The 19,571-nt window shown below is 45.3% G+C and overlaps 1 protein-coding gene across 1 annotated transcript in view; it reads left to right on the top strand.

Annotated features, from left to right (window-relative positions):
* The window catches only part of ME1 (malic enzyme 1), a 1,722,623-nt gene that overhangs the window by 1,659,725 nt on the left and 43,327 nt on the right, over positions 1-19,571 (top strand). Inside the window, exon 13 of the mRNA XM_069606328.1 lies at positions 18,120-18,218. Within this exon, the coding sequence (XP_069462429.1) occupies positions 18,120-18,218 (99 nt within the window). The remainder of the gene's footprint in view (positions 1-18,119; positions 18,219-19,571) is intronic.

Raw genomic sequence — 19,571 nt, 5'->3', positions numbered from 1 at the left:
TGTAGAACTGCAATTCCCAGCATTACTGTAGTTCTAATTGCCTTTGCTTTGCCGTCAGGCGCAACAATGCCGGCGTGACTGCAAGGAGTCGGTTAGTGCCTCTTGGGGGCGCGTTGGGGCGCTGGTCACTGCTTTTTCTAGGTGAGTGCTCACTGCCTAATTTTGGTCTCTGGAACCCTTTCCATAATTTCAATAGACTTCTTTTCCCTATCGTCTCGAAAGAATTGGCAGTATGGCTAGCCCCCTCCCTTTTACTGATGTCCAGGCTTCCAGGAAAAAAGCACGAGAGGCAATTATATTGAGGTATTTGTATTTTGTTTATTTGTATAGTGTGCCTGGCCCAAAGGCATCTGGGCGCATTGCTTAGGGTTACAGTTACATAGGTTTACACAAAGATACATATACATAACATTTTACAAGTCCATTTGCAAGCAGAGGATATTTACGATGGTGTTCCGCAGGAAAGCAAAGCACCCAGCAGAAAAAACAAACATAGGTTGTTATGAGCAAGGTGTCAGGGGTTGGCTCTAGTGGTCCTGTGCTACGAGCCAGGTTTTAACTTTACATCTGAAGGAGTGGAATGAGGATTCTGCTCTGCGTGGGTTGGGTAGCGGGTTCCAAAGCCTGGTGGCAAGCACTGGGAAACTGCAGCCCCCTGCTTTCTGCAGCTTGAACCTGGGTAATAGGAGGCACTGTAATTGGGCTGCTCTATGAGGGAGATCAGAAGTGTTGCGTGTGGATCAGTTAGACTGGTAATGTGGTGCATGATTGGCAAGGCATTTATGCGTAAGTGATAGTGATTTGAGGGTCATTCTTTGGGTGACCGATAGCCAGTGTAGGCTACGTCTAGTGTCGGAGATATGATGAGATCTCGGGATATTTAGTGCTGCCCTAATGGCGTTGTTTTGTATTACCTGTAGTTTGTTACGTTTCGGTGGCTAGTCCCTAGATAGAGCGTGTGTAACGCTCACCTGATTCTCGCAGAGGCGCCGGTCTTGACTGGGCGACTACCGTATCTTCAAAGGTGATGTGCAGCACCCGGTTGGCTCTTTGGGCTGGACCTCTGTGCACTGTATGCCTGACGTGTAGAGTAAGATGTCTTAGGTAAGTGAATGCCGAGCTCTCCATCTGTCTCGGGGCAGGGTGCTGTAACCAGTTTCCTCACTGGATAGGTAGCGCAGGCCTCTTGACTTCAGAGGACTGCTGTCCGTCGTTTACTGCACGAACGGTAAGTTTCGAGTAACTCAAATGTCTTTAAAGTCTTTAATAATGATGTCTCTTGTTTTGCAGGGTTCCGGCGATGGCGGATGACGGGCTGAAGTGAGTTGAAGATGGAGCCCGTGTGAGGAATAGAAGCGCCTGGAAGCACGTAAGTAAGCGCTTGTTGCCAGCTTCACGATGCGCTCTAACTGTCTTTTTATTTTGCAGGTACAAGTTCGGAGCGGCTGCAGGGTGCCGGAATACCCACTGGGTTAGATGTGGAAAGGAGTATTGGCACGTGAGTATTAAAGTTCCCCAATGTCTTTAAACGCACCTTGTTTTGTCTTTCAGATGCGGGATGCAGCGCCGACGGCCTCCGGAGCGTGCGAAGAGTTGGTAAGCTTTTGTCTTTCAGATGCCGGAATGCAGTGTGAAGACCTCCGGAGCGCACGAAGAGTAGGTAAGCCTTTGCCTTTCAGATGCCGGAATGCTAACCTGTTCTTTCTTGTCTTTATAGGTGTTGCTGAAGACTGGATTCAGGATGGTAAGCCTTTTCCTTTCAGATGCCGGAATGCTAACCTGTTCTTTCTTGTCTTTATAGGTGTTGCTGAAGACTGGAGTCAGGATGGTAAGCCTTTTTCCTTAGGCCCAGGACCGGATGCAGAAGACACGATGAGCGTTCTACTGCAGAGGGTGCAGAATAACGCAAAGAAAGATTCATCCACCGGGTGTGGTTTAAATAGCCTCCTGTAGTGCTTAGGTGTCTCCTTCCACAGCCACGCCTAGGTAAGAAAAGAGTTCCTGGTAAGAAAAGAGTTCCTGCCTTCCAGAAGAGTTCCAGTTTTCTGAATCTAGGGAGTGGCTCCAGCCCCACCCAACAGGAAAAGTAGTTCCAAACAGAAGAGGATCAGAGGCTCAACTGGCAGGCAAGTAAGCAGCATGGTCTGCTGCAGGTAAGTCCACCCAAGCATTATGAGCCCGGCGCTTCCAGCGCTGGGACTGGGCATATTTATGAGCCTGGTGCCACTGGCGCCAGGACTGGGTCCAAAAGGTCCCAATTGGGACTGGTTGGCACTCGGAACCTGGGTTATGGATCTGCTTCCAAGGGAGTTGGGAAAACCCTGACCTTTTGGAAGCAGCGATCATGACAGCGTGTTACAATAGTCGAGTTTCAACATGATAAGGGTTCTAACAAGGGTGGTGCAATTGGCAGTGATAAGGAATGGTCGACAGGCTGTGATAAGTTTACATGTGTAAGCTGTTGAGGAGATTATGGCATTTGTTTGTCTTGTGTGGAGTCTAAGGTTTTTTTTGTATTTGGATACCTTAATGGTGTTGCCATCGATGATGAACGAGTTGAAGGCAGAATCTAGTTTATTAAGTCTTGGTTGTGATCCAAGGAGAAGTAGCTCTGTCTTATCAACAAGCAACTTACAAGAATTTCACCAACTGAAACAATACTTGCACCTGATAGCCCCGCCCATGAAGTTGACACAGGGAGTGACAATGTCATAGTGTCAAGGGTAGATCTCCCGCATATGGGGATTGGAGATGGAGTAATTGTGCAGCACAGCATTAGTCTAACAGTCTCTACTGTGAACAATTCCACTTAAAGTAACTTGGATAGTCAAGAGAATATTAAAAACAACTTGGATTTGGTAACTGCAACAAAGTCTTCTATTTTGGCTGAGTTTTGATAAGATTAAAAACCAGAGTATATATTTAAAGCTGCACTACTCAATACAAGATCTTTAAATACTCAAGCAATAGACTTTCACGACTTTGTTCTTGAACGTGAGATTGACCTGTTTTGTAGTAGGGAAACCTGCTTACAAGACCCCTGCAGCCCTATTTTGGAGATAGAAGTACCAGAGCACTATATAGTCTTCTCCAATAACCGCACTAACTCTAAAGGTGGAAGTGTAGCTATTATTATGAGGAAAGAGTGTCCTTTCTACCAGGTACCTATTACCTGCAGTGGATGTGAGATGTTGCACCTAAAAATAAAATGAGATCCATCAAATTGTCTTAATCATTTGTTGCTGTATAGACCTCCTAATAATATACCAAATTTCAATGATGAGTTGACTCTCATCCTGCAGCCTTTAAATAAAAAGGGAAGTGCCACCATCCTACTGGGTGATTTCAACAGGTGGTTCCAGGACCCCACAGACCAAGAGATGACGCAACTTGAGCACCACTTAAAGAGTGCTGAATTTGATATTTTAAATTTACAGAGCCTACTCATTCTAAAGGCAACATTTTGGATTGGATAGCCTCCAGAAATATCTTAGTGGAAATTACAGAGGTCAAATCCTGTATATGGTAAGTTCACTGCGCCATTTTGTTCCAAGTCTTTAGCAAACAAAACTGGCAATCGCCCATGCCCCATTCAAGAAAATCGTACTAGAAATCATAAAAAGAAAAAGGTCTCTGAAATGGACCTGATGCATGTTGTAGCTTTGTTTAAAAAAAATATATATATATTAGCATTTTTAAAGCATGCAGAAGCCCTTGGGCATAGTGGCGCTATTACAGAGAATCTGTTTGCTGGTTACAGAGGATACTGAAAGCTTGGTGGTTACAGATCAAGCAGTAGTTACATTACAGACTTAATGGTTACATATGACGTTAACTTAGTTACCCGGTGTGTGTTGGGTAGGAGCTATTTAATAAGAGTTGTTTTGAGGGTTTTGCGAAAGATGGTTAGGGAGGGTTCAGCTCTGAGTGCGTTGGGTAGGGCATTCCATAGTTTGGGTGCTATGTGAGGAAAACCTATACCTCCTGCGTTTGCTCTTTTGATTGTGGGAACGCAGAGTTGGTTGTTGTGGTGACTTCTTTTGGGGCGTGTAGAGGTATTTCTAGTAATGGTTTCTGATAGGTATGATGGGGCAGAGAGACTGATGCATTTGTGTGCAAGTTTGAGGATCTTGAAGTTGATCCTTTCCTTGACTGGAAGCCAGTGGGCGGCTCGCCTTGCCTGAGAGATGTGGTCTCTTTTGGGGATGCTGAGGTCTGCGCGGAGCATGTTATTTTGTACTGTTTGGAGCCTATTAAGGTTTTTTGCTGAGGTGCATGCAAGGAGAGGATTACAGTAATCCAATTTTGTAACTATTGCGGCACGGCGATAGAAAGAAAGTTTTGGATGGTTAGAAAGGGTTTTATGGCATTTATAAGTTTGGTGGTGTGGGCAGAGGCTGAGGCAATGGCGCTGACCTGACGTGACATAGAGAGGGTCGAATCCAGGTAGACTCCTAGGCTCTTTACTGTTGTGGAGACTGGTATGTTGGTGTTGTCAATGGTAAAATTATCATATTTTTGGTTAAGTTTAGGCAATGTTTCCTTAGGGCCTAGGAGGATGATCTTGGTTTTATCCCCATTTAGGCAGAGACCGTATGCTGCCATCCAGGTTTGGATGATAGTGCAGATTTGAAGCAGTGAAGCTCCGTCTTGGTCATATGAGCCAGTGAGAGGCAGGAGAACTTGGGTATCATCGACTTAGTGCGCGTCGGCTATGCTGAGCGAGTCCAACATGTCAATGAGTGGCTTTGTCAATAGGATGTAAAGGGTAGGAGCGGTACATGAATCCTGTGGCATGCGACATTGGATGGTGGAGGGTGCTGCATTGGCCTGGTCGGAATAGACTTTCTTGGCTCTGCCCTCTAGAAAAGAGGTTATCCAGGAAGTGGCTTTATTTGAGAAGTGGGCTGTGTTGGAGAGGTATGATGTCAGGATGAGGTGTTCAACAAGATTAAACGCAGCAGAGAGATCTAGGAGAAGCAGGAGGGCAGGTTTGCCCCTGTCCATTATTTTGGTGATTTGGTTCTTTAGGTGTAAGAGGGCGGTTTCTGTGCCGTGGCCTTTGCGGAAGCCTGAGTGTCTTCTGCCTAGGATGGCATTTGATTCAAGGTAGTGTTGGATTTGGGTATGGGCAGCTTTGTCTAGGATTTTGAGGAGGAAGGGGACCGTGGTGATGGGTCAGTAGTTGTTCGAGCATGTGGGGTCTAGGGAGGGTTTCTTTATGAGTGGCCGGACCCATGCTTCTTTTAAGCTTTGTGGTACAATTCCCGAGGAGAAGGAGGCATTGATAAATGCAGTGAAGAATGGGGTCAGCGCTTCAGAGCACTCTTTGATGATGGCCGGTGGGCAGATGTCCCCTTTACAAGTGGAAGGTTTGATGTGTTTGAGAAGAACTGCAACTTCTGCTTCTGTGACGTCGCTGAAGGAGAAGAGAGAGGTATTGGGAAGCTGAGTAGGGGGGAGGGACAGGAGTAAACTGTCATGTTTGGGTAGTGCTTTGCGCTGTGATTGGATTTTGTCTTGGAGAAGCTTGACTTTGCTAATGAGAGCTGCTTGAATTCTGGAACACCAACCTTCGTCTTTGGTAATTTCGTCTGGACTGGTGGGAGGGGTGATGAGTTCTTTGAAAATCGAGAATATTTCTTTAGATTTCGAATTGGCTGTGGAGATTCTATGGTTGAATGATTCAGATTTGGCTTTAAATATGGCTTTTTTGTAAGTGGATGATATATTTTTTAATTCAGTGAGAATGGATTGGTTGGGCATGGATTGCCAATTGGTTAAGGCCAGGCGTTTGTTGGCACGTAGGGCAGATAGCTCTTCCGTGAACCAGGAGTTGGTATGCATAGATTTTAGTTTCTTTCTTTTCTTCTAAAGGGGCTATAGACTGAATGGCTTGGGTCAGGATGTGGGCATATGTGTTGGCCAGAGAGGCGGGTTTGTTGTCAAAGCGTGGCTTATGTTCTGGGATGTCCAGAAAAGGGAGGAGGTTGACTTTGGTTAGTTTTTTCGAGCTTCTGGCTTCGGTTGGGGGGGCATGTGAGAGTATTTTGGCAATAGATCTGGAGGGGATGGTCAATTGGATACAATTGTGGTCCGTCCAAAGGAGGGATGAAATATTGGTAATGGCAGAGGAGCAATTGTGGTCTGCGATCCAGTCAATGGAGCGACCTTCACAGTGAGTTGGTTCTGTGACTCTGTGGGGGAATACTAAGTCTATGAGCTCTTTGGCAAATGAGGATGCTGCTTTGTCCTTAGGATCATGCAGGCCTAAATTAAGGTCTCCGAGCAGGATTCTTTTAGTGGAGCTCTTCAAGTTATTTCCTAGGATTTGAAGGGGGTGCTTTTGGTAGTCTGAGGCTGTACCTGGTGGTCTGTATGTGACCATGATATTTATGGTATAGTTAGGAGTTTGTGTTAGTTTGGCAGTGAGGAAATTTTTCGGTCCTGTCTGAGGATGGAGTATCCTTGGGGGAGAGCAAGATAGGTGGCTGGGCCTGAGGCTTCGTGGAGCCAGGTTTCTGTGATGGCCAGTAGATCGAGGTCATGGGAGGCGATGAGGTAATTCATCTCAAGTGCGTGCCCTGTGAGAGAGCAAGCGTTGATAAGGGCACATTTGAGGGCAGGAGTTTTAGGAATTAGTCTTTTTAGGGTGGTATTGGGGTGAGAGTTGATAGCATGGTGTGTGGGGGTGTTAGCGGTGGGTCTATGTGGGGAGGCGAAATCTGCGCTGGACATGGTGAGCAGGTGTTGGAGCTGCGTAGGTTGAGGCTGAAGGGGCGGTTGGTGGGTAGGAGATAGCGGTATGTGTGAGGACATGAGGGGGTGCAAGAGCTAAGTCTGACATTTCTATAGTGTGTGGTGAGCGGGATGCATAAGTGAATGTTAGGTTCTGAGCGTGCTCTGAGACTGAGGAGCCTGGAGTAAAGGAGGGGCTGATCTGTAAGTAAGGCAGTGTGGTGACTAGGACAAGTGGTTTGAATTGTGGTTGTGGTGGTGTGAGGCTGGGACGATGGTGGTGAGAAGTGTGTACAGGTGGGAATCATGGTGCTGGTGAGCCAGGGGGCGGCTAGAATGAAAGTTACTGAGAGTTTGATAAGATGTAGGGAAGTAGAGGCATGTGCGAGCAGGCAAGAGAGTGATGGAGCTAGTCTGCAGGTCGTGGCGGTACACATTTGGGGGTAGAGTGCTGAGTTTAGACACAATATAATCTAAGTCAATAGTGTTGGGGCAACACAATCTTAGTAGTAACTATCAGTGTTTGCGGTTACACTCAATGTTAATTACAGTGTGGACAGGAAGGCACAATCTAAGTGATTAGAAACAATATATGCAGAAACAATATTTGTTACAGTGTAAGCCAGCTGGGTATCACGTATTTGCTAAGGCAATCACAACATGGCGCATTAGTATCAATATGTGCAATGCAGTCAGTGTTAATTTTATTGCGAACAAGCAGTACAATCAGGCACATTAAATACCGTAGGAGTGAGGTGGTACAGTTTGGCACATTAGTATCAATATGTGCAATGCAGTCGGTAATAATTGTATTGCGAACAAGCGGTACAATCAGGCACATTAAATACCGTAGGAGTGAGGCGGTACAGTTTGCACATTAGTATCAATGTGAGCAGTGCGGTAGCTATTATGTGCAATGCGAGCATGCAGTATACTCTAAGCTAGGCACAAGCAGCTACCAGCCATGGGTAATACAGAGTGAGAGGGGTGGGGGGGTTTGATCGTGCATGGTGTAGTGAGGCACAGTGTAGCCAATGTTAGCATTTCCTGTGTAGGATATATGTGGCCGGCACAAGTTGATCACAGGATGAAGGGGTTATGAAGGTTGCATGTGGTGCAGTCATTAGTAAGGTTTTTATAGGTTTTTCTCCATGGCTTGATGCGGGACAGTTACTGAGATAAAGTTCCAAGTAAAGTGTATCTTAAGTGAGCTACTCACAGTGATTTTTTGTCAAACACTTTGCGTTAGATCGGCAAGGGTATACTGCTGTGACGGGCCATTATGCGTGTTGATGATCGCTGTAGGGACCTACCACAAGGAGTGAGATAGAGTATCAGGGTGGCGTGCCCCAGCGTGCTAACAGGCGCAAACAGGGCCTTTTCCTGGGGGTCTTCTCTGTTTGGGCCAGCTTCCGCCTGCCGGCGGATCTGAGCTCAGTAAGAGCGAGATCCGTTGCCTAGCAACGGTAAACAAACGACGTGGAAGTGTGGGCATCCATTTTAGGTAGGCTCAGGGATCGTGGATATGGAGGCGGGTAAAAGCGTGTGTACGATCCTTCCTGTACGGATGCAGGTGCTGGGCGGGGTGCTGGGAAGCACAGGAGCCTCACCTTTGGAATCAGAGGTTGAGTGGAGGCCTCGCTGCAGTGGCCTCGCTGCTCCTGCAGCAGGGCTGATGATAGCGGCACGGATTGGCAAACAGCTGATGATGGGAAAGGGCTCCTGCCCTTCCCGTGTCTGGAAACAAGTGATGGAATATACATCGGATGGAGATAAACCAGAGGTCCTAATTAATGTCTTTGAGCATTCTATGACCAATATGCTAGACCAGGTTGCCCCTATAAAGAATTTGATTTTGAGAAATAAAACCCATCATAATGACTGGTTCACTAAAGATTTAAAAGAAATCAAGAGAGCAAAAAGGCAGGCTGAACGTCTTTGGATGAAGACAAAATCTGACCTCTATAGTAAAGCTTGGAATGAACTAAAGAAAACCTATACAAATGCTATTAAAAATGTGAAGAAAATGTATTATGAGAACCAAATGATCAAGGCCAATAATGGAACTAAAGAACATTTTAGAATTTTAAAGAAAATTGAAAACTCTAGACCACAGACTATTTTATTCACACCTTCAAAAAATGATTGTACTTGAATCCAAAAAGTTTTAGCTGAAAAAGTACTAAGGGCCAGAGATAAAATTAAAATACCAGTAGCAGTTATCCCTAAAGACAACCTTATGTCTACTATGCCTCCAAAGCGGCAATAGCCAGATAGCCCAATACTGGCTGACCTCCAAAGCGGCAATAGCCAGATATTCCATAGCCAGATTGCCCAATACTGGCTGTCCTCCAAAGTGACTTACCATAAAATGATTGTACTCGAATCCAAAAAGTTTTAGCTGAAAAAGTACTAAGGGCCAGAGCCAAAATTAAAATACCAGTAGCAGTTATCCCTAAAGACAACCTTATGTCTACAAGCATTTGTGATACGATCAGTGATCCCTTTGAACCGTGAAGGTGGAAACACAGAATTTCCCCTTTTAGGATATAAACACAGCAGGAATTCTGGAAATGATTAAAAGCATGCATCCTACGTCCTGCTCTGGGGACATTTTTCCATATCAATTTAGCTAATGCAAACACATTTGGCTCGTTTCTCACTCGATTTATTAACTCCTTTAGACATGAAGAGGTTCCCTGATGTATAAAGCGAGTTAGGGTTACACCTTTAGTAAAACAAAGTGGGGAAAGAACCCAAAGACATAACCAATCTTAGACCAATCACAAACACCCTCTTGTCCCTGAAAATTCTTGATAAAGTTGCTATGAAACTAATTTCAAGAATGTTTGGAACACCATAATGTGCTTCCTCTAAAACAGGTCTCACTTTAGTACTGAAGTGCACTTGTGGACCTACAGTCGGACATGCTGAACATTTTGGACTCTGGAGGGTGCGGCCTCTTGGTCCTTTTGGACTTATCAGCGGCTTTTGATTTAATGGATCACGACACACAAATGGCAGCCTTGGAAAAGACAGGAAACTGTTCCTCTATGACTAGCAAATGGATCCACTCATTCTTGTCAGAAAGAGTCTCAGCTGTTGGGGAGGCGTTGTCTGATTACACCCCAATCTCTTTTGGAATACCTCAGGGGGCTTGTCTGACCTCCGCCCTTTTCAACCTGCATATCAAGCCTTTGTGTGATCTATTGGAGGAGTTGAATATTCATTTTTACTAATTACGCTGATGATACTCAGCTTCTGCTGAGTGTGGACGAAAACTATGAACTGCACTCTGTGAAATTGAATGAGGTTTTTAAAACTTTAAAGCAGTGGATGGTGGAGCACTGGATGTGTCTGAAAGATACTAAATTAGAGTTACTGATATTCGGGTCACCCCTTCAGAGATCCAAACTAGATCAAAGATACACCGAATTTATGCTTGATGGATGTGTGATCCAAACTGAGTCCAAAGTCAAAACTGTGGGCACAGTTCTGGATTGTAATGTTAGCACAGATGCACAAGTGAACAACATCATCCATAATACACAATATCATCGGAAACTCCTTAGAAAAATTTGATCTCTGATACAAATTGTGAAACACTGGCTAGGGCTACCATTCTTTTAAGAATGGATTACTGCAATGCCCTATTGGGGGTGCATCTAAAAACGATATGCACACCCTTCAAGTGGTCCAAAATAATGTAGTGTGCATTATTAAACAAGTACCTCGAGGTGAACATATTACATCTCATCGAAGAAATCAGAATTCAATTTAAAATAATGGTCCTGACTCATAAAGCTGTATATGGCACTGCTCCAGAATATCTGAAAAAAAGAATCACTATTTACCTACCAGTTAAAACACTAGGCTCAAGCAACATTATGCTGCTAAACTGTCAACGATCCAAAGGGAAGAAAGCTAATGGGAAATCATTCCCCATATTGCACCCACCCTTTGGAATACCATTCCAATGAACCTACGTTTGGACGGCAACTTAGCCTCATTTCATAAGGTATTGAAAACGCACCTACTCGAATAGCCTTAAACATACCATTCATTGACATGCCGCCTTAGGCTATGTGTAATCTGTATTGTTTTATGTGTTTTTTGTGTTCTCACGCCCTGATGGCAGTCGGGTTTTCGGCGTGTAACAAAATCATATAAAATAAAATAAAAAATTCTGGGCAGCCAGGCAGAATGGGGAAGGGGGATCATTGCTCCCTATTGCATTAGCTATCGTGACATATATTTATAAATCTCATAAAGTATATCTTTCCAAAGCATCAGGGATAGTGACAGGTAGCAGATCGCAAGAAATGTGAGATTAGTGGGTGCAACCTTCACTATGAAATTTCAAGGTGCTAGCCAGCAAAACACCCAGTGCACTGGGCACATGTGAATAAGGGACCATGGGCCTCATTATGAGGTTGGAGGTAGCCTTGCCGGTTTTACAGGCAGGGCTACCTCCAAACTCGCATCCGGGTCCGGCACCCACGAATGGGCAATTACCGGGCTATTTCCGGCCCAGCCGGACCTGGTAATTGCCCTTTCGCGGGTGCCGAGCCCGGAAATCCCCATTCCCATTTGCGCCCCATAGGGCTCAATGGTAATGGGGAGGGTGGTAGCACCGGTACTGATCGGTACCAGTGCTACCATCATGTTCTGCTCGAGGGTGCCGGTACGGCCATCAGGTCAGACCTGGTAGCTGCAAGGGCACCTGCGAGCAGAACTCCTAGCATGGCAGTACGGCAGCAACAGTGCCGGTACTTGTAATGAGGCCCCATGTTTGCTCCCACAGTGATATCACTCTTAAAGGAAAAAACCTTTTCAGATTTGGTTAAACATTCTGGCCTATTTTTGATAGATTAATATAATATCGATGGTGGTGGAAAAACAGTTTTTAATTAACCACCAGGCAGACGATATTGAAGCTAATGCATTTCAGACCTTGCAGGGTCCTTCGTCAGGGCACTCTCGGTGAAGATAGGAAAATGAAAAAGAAGAAGAGGAGAGAGTAGAGGAGAGTTAAAGTAGAGTAGTAATCAAGTGAGGTGAAGTTAGGAAAAACAAAGATTGAAAAATGAAAGCCAAACCCGGCCTATAATAGTTAAGACCATTAGTAATAAAACACCAATGGAAACTCAGAAGCAATGGACCTACAGAGGTACATAAAATATAAAAAGGAAGGTGTGAAGAGAACATTTAACAAGGAAAAGGGAAAAACACAGAACCTGTATTGTACTACATGTATAAAGGAAATCAGCCCAAAAGAATCATACCTTGGATTGTAAGTGGGGTCTGAGGCTATTATGGTCCCTCACTCCCAAAGGTCAGTGAGGGTAGAGAATAGCTGCCTCCAAAAAATACAAAAAGGTGGACCAGTATAGTGATGGCCAAAGACATGGAAAAGATGGAAATGTGAAAGAAAATGAAAATCTGTAGGAGGGTGGAAATCCTTAGCTATCTGTAGCAACCTACTCACCCAAAGGATGAGGAGTAATCCTGGAAATCCTTAGCTATCCGTAGCAACCTACTCACCCAAAGGATGAGGAGTAATCCTGGAAATCCTCACCTATCCGTAGCAACCTACTCACCCAAAGGATGAGGAGTAATCCTGGAAATCCTTAGCTATCCGTAGCAACCTAATCACCCAAAGGATGAGGAGTAACCCTGGAAATCCTTAGCTATCCGTACCAACCTACTCACCCAAAGGATGAGGAGTAACCCTGGAAATCCTTAGCTATCCGTAGCAACCTACTCACCCAAAGGATGAGGAGTAACCCTGGAAATCCTTAGCTATCCGTAGCAACCTACTCACCCAAAGGATGAGGAGTAACCCTGGAAATCCTTAGCTATCCGTAGCAACCTACTCACCCAAAGGATGAGGAGTAACCCTGGAAATCCTTAGCTATCCGTAGCAACCTACTCACCCAAAGGATGAGGAGTAACCCTGGAAATCCTTAGCTATCCGTAGCAACCTACTCACCCAAAGGATGAGGAGTAACCCTGGAAATCCTTAGCTATCTGTAGCAACCTACTCACCCAAAGGATGAGGAGTAATCCTGGAAATCCTTAGCTATCTGTAGCAACCTACTCACCCAAAGGATGAGGAGTAATCCTGGAAATCCTTAGCTATCCGTAGCAACCTACTCACCCAAAGGATGAGGAGTAATCCTGGAAATCCTCACCTATCCGTAGCAACCTACTCACCCAAAGGATGAGGAGTAACCCTGGAAATCCTTAGCTATCCGTAGCAACCTACTCACCCAAAGGATGAGGAGTAATCCTGGAAATCCTTAGCTATCTGTAGCAACCTACTCACCCAAAGGATGAGGAGTAATCCTGGAAATCCTTAGCTATCCGTAGCAACCTACTCACCCAAAGGATGAGGAGTAATCCTGGAAATCCTTAGCTATCTGTAGCAACCTACTCACCCAAAGGATGAGGAGTAATCCTGGAAATCCTTAGCTATCTGTAGCAACCTACTCACCCAAAGGATGAGGAGTAATCCTGGAAATCCTCACCTATCCGTAGCAACCTACTCACCCAAAGGATGAGGAGTAATCCTGGAAATCCTCAGCTATCCGTAGCAACCTACTCACCCAAAGGATGAGGAGTAATCCTGGAAATCCTCAGCTATCCGTAGCAACCTACTCACCCAAAGGATGAGGAGTAATCCTGGAAATCCTTAGCTATCTGTAGCAACCTACTCACCCAAAGGATGAGGAGTAATCCTGGAAATCCTCACCTATCCGTAGCAACCTACTCACCCAAAGGATGAGGAGTAATCCTGGAAATCCTCACCTATCCGTAGCAACCTACTCACCCAAAGGATGAGGAGTAATCCTGGAAATCCTTAGCTATCCGTAGCAACCTACTCACCCAAAGGATGAGGAGTAATCCTGGAAATCCTTAGCTATCCGTAGCAACCTACTCACCCAAAGGATGAGGAGTAATCCTGGAAATCCTTAGCTATCTGTAGCAACCTACTCACCCAAAGGATGAGGAGTAATCCTGGAAATCCTCACCTATCCGTAGCAACCTACTCACCCAAAGGATGAGGAGTAATCCTGGAAATCCTTAGCTATCCGTAGCAACCTACTCACCCAAAGGATGAGGAGTAACCCTGGAAATCCTTAGCTATCCGTAGCAACCTACTCACCCAAAGGATGAGGAGTAACCCTGGAAATCCTTAGCTATCCGTAGCAACCTACTCACCCAAAGGATGAGGAGTAACCCTGGAAATCCTTAGCTATCCGTAGCAACCTACTCACCCAAAGGATGAGGAGTAACCCTGGAAATCCTTAGCTATCCGTAGCAACCTACTCACCCAAAGGATGAGGAGTAACCCTGGAAATCCTTAGCTATCCGTAGCAACCTACTCACCCAAAGGATGAGGAGTAATCCTGGAAATCCTTAGCTATCCGTAGCAACCTACTCACCCAAAGGATGAGGAGTAACCCTGGAAATCCTTAGCTATCCGTAGCAACCTACTCACCCAAAGGATGAGGAGTAACCCTGGAAATCCTTAGCTATCCGTAGCAACCTACTCACCCAAAGGATGAGGAGTAACCCTGGAAATCCTTAGCTATCCGTAGCAACCTACTCACCCAAAGGATGAGGAGTAACCCTGGAAATCCTTAGCTATCCGTAGCAACCTACTCACCCAAAGGATGAGGAGTAACCCTGGAAATCCTTAGCTATCCGTAGCAACCTACTCACCCAAAGGATGAGGAGTAACCCTGGAAATCCTTAGCTATCCGTAGCAACCTACTCACCCAAAGGATGAGGAGTAACCCTGGAAATCCTTAGCTATCCGTAGCAACCTACTCACCCAAAGGATGAGGAGTAACCCTGGAAATCCTTAGCTATCCGTAGCAACCTACTCACCCAAAGGATGAGGAGTAACCCTGGAAATCCTTAGCTATCCGTAGCAACCTACTCACCCAAAGGATGAGGAGTAATCCTGGAAATCCTTAGCTATCCGTAGCAACCTACTCACCCAAAGGATGAGGAGTAATCCTGGAAATGAGGAGTAATCCTGGAAATCCTTAGCTATCTGTAGCAACCTGGAAATGAGGAGTAACCCTGGAAATCCTTAGCTATCCGTAGCAACCTACTCACCCAAAGGATGAGGAGTAACCCTGGAAATGAGGAGTAATCCTGGAAATCCTTAGCTATCTGTAGCAACCTATTCACCCAAAGGATGAGGAGTAATCCTGGAGCCCATGGTCCCTTATGCATAGGTGGCAGATGACCCTATGGCACGGGGGACACCATGTATCCAGATAAGGGATTTCAGCATTGCAATCTGGTATATTAGTCCAATGTAGTCAATTGAAGTGTAACTGGGCTATGACTCTCAGAATGCACAAGGCTGTTCTATGAAATGCCAGGGCTGTAAGTATGGCCTGCCTAGTGATGTGGAGTCTTCTGTTGCGTTATTGGTAATGATAGCGGATGTGCAATGAATGCTTGATTGAATTAACACCTGAATGGGAGTATTGCATTGAGAGAGTAGCTGAGAGACCGGCCTGCTTCAGTGGCAGGTAAGAGGACAGACCCAAACAATCATACGTCTCAGAGGTAGTGGTTGAAGTGGGCGGGGGCAGTTGGGAGCAGTGCTCCTCTAGTTTTTTAAATGTAGTTTTACTGTTCCTTTACTTGTATTTTAAAAAGAAACCGTGTAGGAAGAAGTTGAAACTTGCATTTCACTGCACTGAACGTTCCCTTAAACAGCAGGCGCGTTTGTTTGGGGATTTACATTGTGCATGGGAGGGGACATGGCGATGGGGTTTGCGGGGAGCAGAGACAGCCTCTGGCCAGCAGGGAGAATAGTTCCACTACTTCTTTTCGTACACTTTGACCACTACTCAGAGGTCAGTTTAGAAAAATTAATTGCTGATGGTGTGCTCAGTAGACAAAAGAGCAAACCTTTGCCAGGCCAAAAAAGCTATTTGCTCAAGCCTTGAATGAGTAGCCTTAAGCATTATAGCAGCCAGTTCCGACCTATTCTTGGAATCATTGGAGTTTGCAATGCAAGATGAGAAGGCTTTCATTTGAGTTATTAGTATGTTAATCATAGCAAAGGTAGTCTCTGTTTGAATCTTTTAAATAATTTGAATAAGCGCTCAGTAATTTGCCAGCTACCTTCTGTCTGAGGGAGTCAGAGGAAGAATTCACCCTAATTACACTCCCCCACATCTTCTTTTTGTTATTCTTTTGGTTCTTCTGTGTTCAGAAGGGCCCCGCACATTGGTGAGGCCGAGCACCAGCCTCCACAAGAATGAGAATGTATCTACACTGTACTTGCTTTGAGAGGCGGACACTCATCATCAGGAGGACCACAATCAGGATGAAGAGAGCTGCCTTCAAGAGAAGAGGGGACATGGGACAAAGTGTGTTGGGCAGCTGGGGCGCAGATGTAAAGAGTGAGTTGTGGTATGGGGGTTACGGGAGGGATGCCTGAAAAAAGAAATGGAGCTGTGGGCTGGGTGGTTGGGAGACCCCACACCCAAAGACGAAACTCAGAGGACTGGGGAATATCAGAGGGGAAACCCCCTGAAAATGACAAGCAGCAGGCTGGGGAGCAGTGGGCAGGAAAGCAGTGGGCAGGAAAAAGAGGGAAGCAGCAAAGGAGCAGTGATGTGAAATCAGGCAGGTGGCATTCTATGAGTTGCACAAATGCCATGCGTCTTGTAGTAAGAAGTAGTGTGCCACAGAACTCACCAGGAGGTATCGTGCAAAAATGTAGACTCAAAGAATACCGACCTGTACAATGCTGTGCTTTTGCCCCATACCAGCATTCCGACAGAAGTTTGGTACCGGGCAAAAGCGTTTATCTCTGTATTGGAATGCAACAAAAAAAAAAGAATCCCATTACACTGAATAAGGGGAGCTCCCCTTGTTCGGCTTAATGGGCTCGGAGGTTGCGGGGGTGTTCCCTGCATCGAGGCGGCCAATAAAATAAAAAAAGAAAAAAGAAAAAAGGACCCTGCGGCGCCAGCTCCCACCCACGTTAGTGGGAGGGAACTGATATTGCAGGGATAGAAGGGAGTCAGTGGCACACACAGAAGTGTGCCACCTAAAAGTTAGGTAAGGGGCTGGGGGATGCAAGGAACAAGTGATCTATGTGATTGAAATGTTAGACCACTCCTTTTAAGAGGACCACTCCACACCAATATCAGTTGGTGCAAAGGTGTGCAATTCTGTGTCTTTCAAATTTGCTATTGCAAAAAGAAAAGGTGGTGTAAAGTTGGAGCCCCTTCTTTAAATCTTTAAAGTGAACCAGACTGGGCTGAAGGCAGCTTTCCCACTACCTTTATGTCCACCACAATTCATATACTATCGACCATTGTATTTTACAAATGTCCTGCACCAAGGCTAAACTGGAGAAAGCTACCTTGGCGCCCCTTTTGCTGCTTCAGTTTGAAGATATCCCCGTTTGCTATATTTTCTGTTATATGAAGCAGAAAAGATGCTGCAAAAAGGCAATGAATCAGCTTGGTCCTAGTTGAAAGCTCATTGTACCACACGTTTTTGGACTGTAGGGATGTAACATGTGCGTGGCCTATTTTTCCAAAACTAAAATGCTAAAAAATGTCCCATTCGAGCACGTTCGAAAGCGAATCTTAAACTGTTGTTTAATGTTCCGGACCTGCCGCAAAGATGTCACTACATATTAGGAAGGTGGTTGAACTGTTTATTTTGAAGATTCTGTACTTTGACAATAGTTTAAAAATTGAGTCACAATGCAGTAAACTATTGTTTTACTTTGGTTTCTTATATCGTTTTAAGTATCCTCCCAGATTTCGCTATCAGTCTGTTACTTTTGTAACTTTGTGTTTATGATTGTATTTGCAACAAAGCAGCAATGAGATGTGTGTGGCATGGGTCATTGCTGCCTTGGAAGAATGCAATAGATGCTTTGTGTCATTGGAGGTTGCATCAGTATAACACCCAACCAGCTGCGTCTGCAGTTTGGGCTTGAATTGATGGATAGATGCCATGTACTCAGCCTTTCCCCCAATGGCGTATGTCATACGCACAACAAAGTCACATTCTGCCAGTGATGATTCCCAAGAAATAATTGATAACACATCAGTTTATCCAGATGCAAGAGTATACATGTTGTGCCATAACAATGAGGCGTCATATCCGAGTACTGACCAATGCCTCTCTGGGCCACCCTCCACAAAGGGTGTGCTACCTCTCTGTATGTTGAACGCTCAATGCAACATTGCATGTTGTCTGTGGGGATGAAGGCGGTGCTGGCGAGAGTTTACTGGAATTGTGTGCCCTATCGAGGCAGACTGAAATGCACAGAGGAATCCGCGACACATCTAACCTCACAACGGTGTCTGTTTTACTTGCAGCTCATAGCACAGCAGGTGTCTGACCAGCATCTGCAGGAGGGCCGCTTGTATCCGCCCTTGCAAACCATCAGAGACGTCTCCTTCAAGCTGGCTGTCAAGGTATGTATGGTTCTCGTTAAAGTGCGTGATTGCGGCCTAAATGTGCCCCTTCTGTTGTTTAGCGCGTGTGTGTGTTTGCCCTGCATTATGAAACCAGAGGCACTCCAGGATCTGAGATGAAGCCATCACTAACTTATCAAAACACAGATGCTGGAGAAAAGTGGCTGGTCTGAAATTGGAGGCAAAAACATTTCTTCTGCTAAAGACGCCAATTAATGGTCGGTTTTTAAAACGAGTCGCTTCGGAAATGATATGTTTAAGTTTGCTTTGATTTAAGACCGTGTTACTGTATTTTCTGCATAAGGCTGCAAAACTGTTGATTAGAAAAATGAAGCAGAAGTACACGTTTTCTGCACGTCACCGTAATCACGTGGAGTGCTATCTCGCGAGACTACTCTCCTGTTTCCATCATACTTTAATGATGAGCAAAGAACATTGTCCGTTTTTGTCTGTCAACACTTGCTCACACCTGTCTAGCAAACCAGCTCTTGTTTTTTAGCAACAACTCCATTGATGACATATTGGGCCTCGTTCCCACACATGGTGAAAATGGTGCACGAGCTTATGGTGGGGGGGTTGTGCAATGCCTGCAGTCCATTCTAACTGAAATGTGTGAAAACAGCCTCAGAGTCAGAGCACACTAAGGCAATGAGACTTTCCAAAGATATGCAATTACTTCAACAATGTCCTAACGGGAGGGAGAGAGCATCTATCCTGTGGTAGAGATCTTGGCAAAAATAAAAGGAAACAGCATTAACTCGTTAAACTTTGAAATTACGCAAATGTTATGATGAGACGCATGGTCTCCAGGCACTCACTTGGCTCTGTAAGAAAGTGGGTTGGGTCGATTAGTGTAGGGAAGAGGGCTAGGATAGCGGTTGTGTGTGTGGTAAGGCTGGCCTGTTAGGTCGGGTGAGGTATGTGAGGGATATGCTTGAGAGGAGCGTGGAGCAGGGGTGGTTTGCCGTTAGTGCAGTGTGGTTGTTTTATTGTTGGTTCCAGGAACGGTACTGTCCCTTGATTGTCTTGGGTCTGCGCTGATAGTTGTGGGAGGTGCCCATTTTTAGTTTTGGCCATTAGGTGGCGCTGAAAGTGCTACCTATAAAGCCGACACTATTCTCATTAAAATAAGAGCTTGAAATAGGGGGTTTGGATGCAGATTTGAATTGCTTTTCAATGCAGGTAGACATATGAGGATGGATTTCTGTAGTTTGGCTATGTGTCCCACCCATTTAACGCCCATTGCTAAGTGAAATGTATTGGTTTTTCCTCCCATTCAACCCATCTCCACCCACAACACACCTCTTTGTACACTCTTTGGCTGAATTTCCACTGTGTGGTGAATATGTCGCC

This window comes from Ambystoma mexicanum, chromosome 4p (assembly GCF_040938575.1).
Source record: "Ambystoma mexicanum isolate Mex_15411 chromosome 4p, UKY_AmexF1_1, whole genome shotgun sequence".
Taxonomy (NCBI): domain Eukaryota; kingdom Metazoa; phylum Chordata; class Amphibia; order Caudata; family Ambystomatidae; genus Ambystoma; species Ambystoma mexicanum.
The sequence above is the reverse complement of the archived record's forward strand: the minus strand, read 5'-3'. Positions and strand labels throughout refer to the sequence as shown.